Source organism: Sinocyclocheilus grahami, unplaced genomic scaffold (genome assembly GCF_001515645.1).
Source record: "Sinocyclocheilus grahami isolate Dianchi unplaced genomic scaffold, SAMN03320097.WGS_v1.1 scaffold346.1, whole genome shotgun sequence".
In the NCBI taxonomy this organism is placed as follows: Eukaryota; Metazoa; Chordata; class Actinopteri; order Cypriniformes; family Cyprinidae; genus Sinocyclocheilus; species Sinocyclocheilus grahami.
The window spans coordinates 2,181,158-2,191,498 of NW_015505525.1; the positions used below are offsets into that span (position 1 = coordinate 2,181,158).

Here is a 10,341-nt window from a genome sequence, read left to right on the forward strand (position 1 = left end):
ATATATATATATATATATATATATATATATATATATATGCACACACACACACACACACACACATTATGAGTATAGCAAATTGAGTGAAACATTTAATTAACAAATTAATATAAACTTAAGAATATCTTACTATATGGCTTCAAACTGAAGTGCTGAATAAACTCTACAAGTTTCTGAAAAATTGTTATCCAGCATGATTTCAGAACGGTTTAATCTTGTACATCTTGTGCTTCAATGGAAGCAATAACACCTGTTTGCATAAAATTCTGCAAATTAGTGTATATGATCACAGAAATTTCATTTTTGGGTGAACAACCTATTTAAATGCTCTAATGCAGATGTAATTGCATGGTTTTACATTCGGTGTTTGTGTCTCTGTCTGTTTGTGGATGATGGTTATATAAGATACTGGTGGTCATTGTTATGTGTGTTCCAGAAAGAGACAATGAATTTCTCATTCAAGAAGCACTGAATTTCCGCCCTGATCAAACTCAATCAAATATTAATTTACTGAACCTAAGGAGTACTTTTAACCAATGAGATGTGATATGTAGAAGGGCAACCCAAGAGTTCAGACTTTCTTTCCTTTCATTCTTCATTGTTGTGAGAAAGTGTTCCATGTACAACAACAGGGTTTTACCTTGCAGTGCAAGACCCTGTGTGACTGCATACTTGGTCTTAACATACCATGTAACCCATACTGTTACCTCAAAGACAAATAGTTATCTAACCTTATCACATTTGAACATGTTCACAGTAAGCACATAGGGTTTCAAGCTCCAAAAGGACATAAGGAGATGCAAAAGAAATCCATACAACTCTAGTCATGTCTTCTGTGATCACTATGTATGATAAATAGACCAAGATTTAGGTGGTTATTCACAAAACAAATAACTGATTAATTCATATATACAGAGCCTAAATAAATCAAAAATTATGTGCAGGTTTGTAAATTAAAGTTGCTTTTGCTTTGTGCTTGACTCTTTGTGCTAGGATGAAAGGAACCAGGTGTTGACCACATACCTTTGGGTGCGTCAGATCTGGCATGATGCTTATCTGCATTGGGATAAAGATGAGTATGATGGACTTGAGGTCATTCGAATACCCAGCAATCTTGTTTGGAGACCAGACATCGTTCTGTATAACAAGTAAATACATGTCACATACACACATTATCTTGCATAAAACAGGGAAACATACTAATTTGTTAATTTAAATATGACATAATATGAGAATGTAAACATTCATTCATTCTTAACTAATATAGACAACAGGCTCAAATTTGATTCATGAATACATATAAAACTGAATTATTGACCTCCATATTTGTTTTTCACTCAGTGCGGACGAGGAGGACTCTTCCGGACCCCCAGACACGAATGTGGTGTTGAGGTATAATGGTGAGATCACTTGGGACTCCCCTGCCATCACTAAGAGTTCCTGTAAGGTGGACGTCTCTTATTTCCCCTTTGATAGTCAGGAGTGCAACCTTACCTTTGGCTCTTGGACCTATAATGGCAACCAGGTATATGCACTTGATAGGTGTACATACTTAGCAAGTACAATAGTAAGCATGCATACTTGTGTTGAAATATTTTAGTAAGTTGCTTTGGATAACAGATGGCCTTAACTACTATGTACTTACATTTAAATTAATCATTTGATACAATGCACTTATTATGTACATACATGTTTTTACATTGTACTTGTATTTTTAAAAATGCCCGCATGTAATTGCATCTGTAATTAATTTCTGTAATTACATTTATAATTACACTGTTGACCCATCCCTTACACCCTAACCCACCCTTGAACCTACTCATACCATCAAACCTGTCCCTAACCTTACCCGCATCTCGCCTCAATAGCAGCAAAAGTGTTTTGCAATACAATATAAACACAATAAATACATTGTACTTATTTTTTGTTTTAAGTATATAATAGTTAAGGCCAACTAATATAAAGTGGGACCGCTTTTTGTATCTGCATAAATGTAAAATGTGCACACTATTATGTTACAACAGATGTAACATGTAGTCCCCTAATTCACTAATTGTAGGTATGAACAGGGGTATTTGTAACACATTTGGGTTTTGCTCATTTACTTATTTTAGTCTTAAGTACATGCAAGTCAACTGTTGAGTTCAAAATATCCATAGGGATAATTCACTCAAAAATGAAATTCTCCATCATTTACTCACCCTCCACTTGTTCCAAACCTCCAAACCATGAATTTCTTTCAACTATTGTACACAATAGAAGCTAATTTGAAGAATGTTGGTAACCAAACAGTTGGCAGTAGCCATTGACTTCCACAGTATGGAAAAAACAAAACATGGAAATCAATGGCTACCATCAGCTGTTTGGTTACCAATGTTCTTCAGATCTGTAGGTCTGATGCATGTAGCTGTAAACTCATTCTGTTCTAGTATTGATTAACTTATACAGGATTGGAACTAGAGGTCTGCGTGGGACTATTTTTTTAGTCCCGCTACTGCCCGCTCCCGCAAGGTTATATTCCACACCCCTGCTCCTGCTATATATTCACTCTTTGTTCACCCGCTGTTCGCTTAGAATAATTTTCTTCCCGACCCAACCGTTCCCGCTAAATTTAGATCTAGTTTCCAGAATCTCACATTTAAATTTCCACTACTGAAAGAAAGAGAGATAGGCTAACAAATAAAAGTGTAGTCTACACAAAATTGTATGTTACTTTATTTGTCTTGTCAAGAGTCTTGAATTTATTGACTTTGACTTGAATTTATATGAATTATCTTAAGACACATTTGTTTAATATTTTATGCAGCACAGTACACAGCAAAATCCCCGGTGTTAAATTAAGGCCATGTCCACACGTACACGGGTATTTTTATAATAGTAAAATAGGTAGTTTTTCCTTCTTCTGTTTTAAAAAAAATCTCCGTCGACATGAAAACGCAAACGCATGCTATGAAGCACTGTCAAGAGCATGCCAAACCAACAGGTGGTGATATAATCTCAACCGTAAAGCCATGTTGGCCAATCAGAAGCCTGAAAAAGTTTCCATTAGGCGGAGATAACCACGCAGGCTCTGACTTTACAAGCCAAAAACTCCGGTTTCGCTGTCTACACGATAACACAAGTTTTTGAAAATCTTCACCCTGGCAGGCGTTTTCAAAATTGTTCGGTTTCAGTGAACTGGTGCTGCGTTTGCGTGTGGACGAATGGCCAAACTGCGTAGAAAAAGCTGCGGTTTTAATAATAATCACGTCCGTGTGGACAGGGCCTAACACAGCTGGGTGTCTATATGTGTCCACACTACAGAGTGTTAAAAGTAACACTGAAGCAGTGTTAAAGATAATGAGGTAATTAAGAGATTCATTGAGTGGTGATTGTCCATTATTGAAGACACCTGATGTTAAAGAGCAGGTCATATGGGTTTTTGAAAAATATCTCTTTTGCAGTTTATAACGTAGCTATCCTTAAATGAAAACATGCAAAGTTGTTAATCAAAAAAGTGCATGATAAATAAAGATATCCAAACCAACAGGTGGTGATATAATCTCAACCGTAAAGCCATGTTGGCCAATCAGAAGCCTGAAAAAGTTTCCATTAGGCGGAGATAACCACGCAGGCTCTGACTTTACAAGCCAAAAACTCCGGTTTCGCTGTCTACACGATAACACAAGTTTTTGAAAATCTTCACCCTGGCAGGCGTTTTCAAAATTGTTCGGTTTCAGTGAACTGGTGCTGCGTTTGCGTGTGGACGAATGGCCAAACTGCGTAGAAAAAGCTGCGGTTTTAATAATAATCACGTCCGTGTGGACAGGGCCTAACACAGCTGGGTGTCTATATGTGTCCACACTACAGAGTGTTAAAAGTAACACTGAAGCAGTGTTAAAGATAATGAGGTAATTAAGAGATTCATTGAGTGGTGATTGTCCATTATTGAAGACACCTGATGTTAAAGAGCAGGTCATATGGGTTTTTGAAAAATATCTCTTTTGCAGTTTATAACGTAGCTATCCTTAAATGAAAACAGTCTGCAAAGTTGTTAATCAAAAAAGTGCATGATAAATAAAGATATTGTCTCTCAAAAGAGAGAGTCGATTCTGAATCGCCTTAACGAGTCGTCATATTTTCGAATCTTTTGCCTGTTACCAGTATACGTCACTGGGTAACACATTTGCATAATCCCAGCCTGCCCACAAAATACGAACAGAGTCTGACCTGCCCACAACACTTCCGCTAGTTAGTGTGTTTACATCATGTTGAGAAGACGCTGTGTTCAAGGATACCACAGAAATACAATTTGAACCTTTTGTTGTGTGCGTGTCATTTTACCAAGGACTCCTTTAATCTAGGATTTTATCTTCGTTGGATTTTAATCTTCTTAATTTGGACTAACAAGCTCTCCGAACCACAACCTGCAAGTACGATTGATGCGTTATGTGTACATTTTCAATTGAGTGCTCAAAATCAAGTTTTTGTGCTAATATGTGATGTATACCTAGTGCAGCTTTAGGTTTCCAGGTAAAGCAGATATTATCTGCAATTATAGGGTTAATGCGGGAGAGACAAGCGAGTTAGTTAGGCTCCTGCGCCTGTGATACAGCTGTTCTGCATTCTGATTAAAAGTTAAAACAGAGAGTCTTTTGTCTGTCGTTCTTCAAACATTACAGTAGACATATTTTGGTTTACAAACTGTATTGTTTCATCAGTTAGTCATGTTAGCACTCGGCTAATGTATCCACCATTATTGTTTTAAGTGTCACAGTTTAGCAGCTAAACTTTAGCTGTGAGCACGATTCACTTGCACAAGTGTTTTTGTATTTTATGTCATTAATATGAGAACGGATTGGAGCACTATATTATTGTTTTATGTAAAGGTGCTTTGTCAATCGTAGCGCTCACTAATGCCGAGTTCACACTGCATGATTTTCAAACTCATCGGATCGCCGTTGTTTTCACACTGCGTGACTATGATTGGGGGTTCTGGAAATTTGGAGGTAAATAATTTAGCAGTAACTGTTATGCTGATGTTGTGGCTGGTCAAGCAAATGTTTGTGCTTGTTTCTGTATGATATAATTGTTCATATATCTATTAAAATACTGATATTCTGGTCTATAACTCCTCCCCGAACTTCCCGCTGCCCTGTATCTTGTTCTCTCATTGGCTGTAGGTCATCACCGTTGTGTTTTTCAGTCAGAACTCATTTCACACAGCGTGATTGTGAATCGCCGACAGCTCTAGACATTTAGCATGCCAAATATTTCGCAGGCGTCGGCAACACATCAGCGATTCCCTCAGATCGTGTCTTTGATAATTCACACTGCGTGATTGTCACTCGCGTGAACGAGCACCGATTTGCCTCCGATGTCGGGCATTTGTCGGCGATTTCGCAAAACTGCCATTCACAACAGGCTTGGCCAGCTGACCAATCAGAGCAGAGTAGGCTTATGGAAGGGAGGGGTTTGCTCCGAACTTGCTTGGAACGAATCGTTTCGAAATCATTGGCAAATAACTCTAATATAAAATGTATATTCTGAGAAAATTACAATGTTTTCTGACCTTAGATGCATTTAAACCTGTTGTAGGGGACTCCAGCACAATATTAGGACACCATATGACCTGCTCTTTAACAAGCAGAATCACCAAAGAAGAAAATCACAATTTGTTAGTCACCATTATAGTGATCAGAGTTTACTTTAGTTGAGCCATTGACCCTTGACTTCTTAATATAAAATTTTATTTTGCTGTTATAAGTGAATTGTAATAGCCAGCCAGACTTTTGTAAAGAGCAAATGACATCAGGTGATGATGATAATGTTCTAATCCTCTTTAGTTCTTTCTTTATTGATTACAACAACCTTGTGATTCCACAGCGAAAGATTCTGTAGTTTCTATCAATTTTGAAAGGATTTCCTTTAGGCACTAAAAGGATTTTTCAAGAATCTGCGTATGAATCTCAACAACGGTGACAAACAGCATATTCAGATGAACAGATTAAATCTGAACGTCACAAAACAAGCTAATAGAAAGTCACATAAAAACACCAAAAATAAAAGAAAATAGTAAGAATAAAATAAATTACAAAGACAATTCTGCTCATAATTTATTCATGCCGCAATGCATGATGGGAGCCATCGATGAGTTTTGATTGGCTACAACATGCTTTTTTGATGGTCACCGTTGTTATGATTCTCACGCTGATTCCTGATGTCTGTGTGTCTAAATTGCTCAAAATAAATTTGAATCCTCTAAGCCCCAAAGTCACAAAATTGCGACAAGACATCGTACTTAATCAGATAGGCTGTAGATCCTAATATGGTGTAATATCTCATTTGTATTCCCTATCGCTAGATGGCAGACATGTAGTACTTCGATTCTAGACCAAAATGATGTCATGTTCCTATTCAAATTGAGCAAGCAAATAGCAGAGCAAGTGAGCTATCGTGTCATTGATGCGGAAGCAGTTTAGTTCAGAGCGTCTGAGTAAATTGTGAGATTTGTGAGAGAAAATCGCCAAATGGCTAATAAAAATTTGTACCGTGAAGATGTGTTGGGGAATATTTGCCTTTTGGAAATGATGATCGGTCGTCTAATGATCGCGTTTCTCCCGGAACATTGCAGCCGTGCAAGGCGCGAGTGTTCACGAAGCACAAACAAGTGATCATTTTGACCCTTTGCCCAACAAGGATGGGGGTGGGAGGGGTGAACGTGGTCGTAGTGTCCATAGAAGAGCTGTTGCTAGAGGTAGAGGCAGCAGGGATAAGAGAAATAGGGCTGGAAGTAGCACTAGCTCTTTGGATTCAGTGCCCCAAAGAGGTGGGAGTGGCCGCGGTAGACGTGGCCGTGCTGTGCGTGGGAGAGCTGGGAGACGTGGTAGAGGCAGCAAGGGCGATCTGGCTCTAAATAGGGCTGGAAATAGCGATGACAATGGTGGCTGGGTTTTTTTGATAAATGAAGAAGTGTATGGATCAAACGCTTTGATGAGCCTGTTGGTTATCTAGGAGAGAAAGATTTGACCAGTGCTGCACCCTTACAATGTACAGGTGCAGTCAGTGTGGGGTAGGTCTGTGCGCTGTGCCATGCAATGAGAGGTACCATACTCCTCAAGAACTATAAACTTTGTCACCTAGATACCTGATTGGGCAGATAGCTGGTCAACTGATCAAAAAATAGGCACATGCATTTTACTATGGCACAGTAATATAGTAATAGTTTAATATAGTTACTAATAATTTTACTGTTGATTTCCTCTTTTCTGATCATTTGGAATGAGGATAAAAAGACAAAAATAAAAAAAAACATGTAAATAAGTTCAACATCAATTCAATATCTACTATTTCCTGAATATTACTGATGAACTGATCAAAAAGTAGGCTGCTGTTCACATGCGTTTTACTACTATATAGTATAGTAATAAGTTTGTACTTTCTCCTATTTTATTGTTGGTTTCCTCTTTTCTGATCCTTTGGAATGAGGATAAAAAGACAAAAATAAAAAAAAACATGTAAATAAGTTCAACATCAATTCAATATCTACTATTTCCTGAATATTACTGATGAACTGATCAAAAAGTAGGCTGCTGTTCACATGCGTTTTACTACTATATAGTATAGTAATAAGTTTGTACTTTCTCCTATTTTATTGTTGGTTTCCTCTTATCTACTAATATCTACTATTTCCTGAATATTATGAAATTCAAGATGGCCACCCCTGATGACATCATAATATGCAAGTTAGATGAGTATATTTACACCCCACATAAACTTTCGGTCATGCCCAACATTTTTTCTAATGTACAGTAGATCTCTATCTTTAAGCCCTTTCAAGTCACAAGCTTTTGAAATCTTGATATTAAAATTCAGCATTTCTTCCAAAAAACCCTGGCGCCTAAAGTGTCTGATTTTACTGAAAAACATCTGTCTGACTATACTGAAAATACCAGCTCTTACATTGTTCACAGTGTTGATGTAACCAACAAAGATAACTCAGTTATGCAGGTCACTGCATGATGATTATGTCAAAGCATAATCACCCCCACTTGATAACTTTTGTTCTTTGTAAAAGTCTGGCTGTTATAATTCAGTTATAACAGACAAATAAAATGTAAGATTAAAAAGAGGGTCAAGAGCCCAACTAAAGTAAACACTGACCACTATAATGGTGACTTCAAAATTTGTTCTTTGGTGATTTTGCTTGTTGACATCAGGTGTCTTCAATAATGGTCAATCATCACTGTGATGTGTCAAAATGAATCTCTTAATTACCTCATTAACTTTAACACTGCTTCAGTGTTACTTTTAACACTCTGTAGTGTGGACACATTGTTAATTTAACACCGGGGATTTTGCTGTGTAGGAAAAAGGTGTACAAACTGTACTTATTTTTATTCGTCTTGTCAGGATACAATTCGTTTAACATTTACAACACAATAGGAAAAAGTGTCGAAGAGAGAAAAAAAGAAAAATGTAGGTTGTACAAAAATAGCCTATTAGCTATTTCTTTTCGTTTTGTCAAAATACTAAATTCATTTGACATTTTTCTGTTAACACAGTAGGAAACGTGTCGCAGAGAAAAATAAATAAATAGGACATCTGTCATTTAAAATTATAGGCTAAGCTAAATATAAACAAAACCGACATCCACACTTTTGGGTAAACACTGGCTTGGGTGGACAAAATTTGGGCTGGTTTAGGGTCAGTTTGGCGGTTTTCAAACATAAATTGGTTAACAAACAAGCCCAAGTGTGCATATACTGTATCCAATCAGTCATCACGATGTTACTAAACACACATGCACACTGCAAAGACGACTGGTGCTGATTTTGATGTTGCGGCTGCACTTTTAGCCAATCACTAGGGATCAGCAGACAGATGTGATGATTCATGAGTGATGGGTTTTTAGTGCGATACGGATCACACGAAAGCTCTAATATCACTGCAACTCCGAAATCAGAGTACAGTTAAATTATTTAATCAAGTCAAGTCAAGTCACTTTTATTTATATAGCGCTTTTAACAATACAGATTGTGTCAAAGCAACTGTACTACATTAATTAGGAAAATAGTGTGTCAATATTGCAAAGTGACAATAGTAAACACTCATTTTCCAGTTAAAGGCAGTTCATCATTGAATTCAGTGATGTCATCATCCAGCTCAGTTCAGTTTAAATGGTATCTGTGCAATCAAGTCAACGATATCGCTGGAAATGAAGTGTCCCCAACTAAGCAAGCCAGAGGCGACAGCGGCAAGGAAACAAAACTACATCGGTGACAGAATGGAGAAAAAACCTTGGGAGAAACCAGGCTCAGTCGGGGGGCCAGTTCTCCTCTGGCCAGACAAAACCAGCAGTTCAATTCCAGGCTGCAGCAAAGTCACACTGTGCAGAGGACTCAACTGGCTCCTGTGATCTCGTCCCATTGGCCGTCTGAGACAAGGTCTTTACTGGGGATCTGTATCTGGGGCTCATCTAGTTGTCTAGTTGTCCTGATTTCTGCTGACTTTCAGGGCTGTAGAGGTCCTCTCTAGGTGCTGATCCACCATCTGGTCTGGATATGTTCTGGATCTGGGTGACTGCAGTGACCATCTGATTTGGATACAGACTGGATCTGGTGGCTACGGTGACCTTGGAATAAGAGAGAAACAGACTAATATTAGCGTAGATGCCATTCTTCTAGCGATGTAGCAAGTACATCGGGTTTTATATCCCGAACAATGTTAGGTAGGTTATTCCAGAGTTTGGGCGCTAAATAGGAAAAGGATCTTCCGCCAGCAGTTGATTTTGATATTGTAGGTATTATAAAATTGCTAGATTTTTGAGAACGCAGCGGACGTGGAGGACTATAATGTAACAAGAGCTTGTTCAAATACTGAGGTGCTAAACCATTCAGGGCTTTATAAGTAATAAGCAAGATTTAAAAATCTATACGATGTTTAAGAGGTAGCCAGTGCAGTGTTGACAGAACCGGGCTAATATGGTCATACTTCCTGGTTCTAGTAAGAACTCTAGCTGCTGCATTTTGGACCAGCTGGAGTTTGTTTATTAAGCGTGCAGAACAACCACCCAATAAAGCATTACAATAATCTAACCTTGAGGTCATAAATGCATGGAAAGATTTCCTTTCTAAGGAAAGATTGCAATCATATAGCACACCTAGGTTCCTAACTGATGACGAGGAATTGACACAGCAGCCATCAAGTCTTAGACAGTGTTCTAGGTTATTACATGCAGAGTTTTTAGGTCCTATAATTAACACCTCTGTTTTTTCAGAATTTAGCAGTAAGAAATTACTCGTCATCCAGTTTTTAATATCGACTATGCATTCCGCTAGTTTTTCAAATTGGTATGTTTCG

General features: G+C 37.9%; 1 protein-coding gene across 1 annotated transcript in view; it reads left to right on the top strand.

Annotated features, from left to right (window-relative positions):
* chrna9a (cholinergic receptor, nicotinic, alpha 9a) overlaps positions 1-10,341 on the top strand; it is a 25,442-nt gene that overhangs the window by 4,409 nt on the left and 10,692 nt on the right. Inside the window, exons 4-5 of the mRNA XM_016228939.1 lie at positions 994-1,148; positions 1,342-1,525. Of these exons, the coding sequence (XP_016084425.1) occupies positions 994-1,148; positions 1,342-1,525 (339 nt within the window). The remainder of the gene's footprint in view (positions 1-993; positions 1,149-1,341; positions 1,526-10,341) is intronic.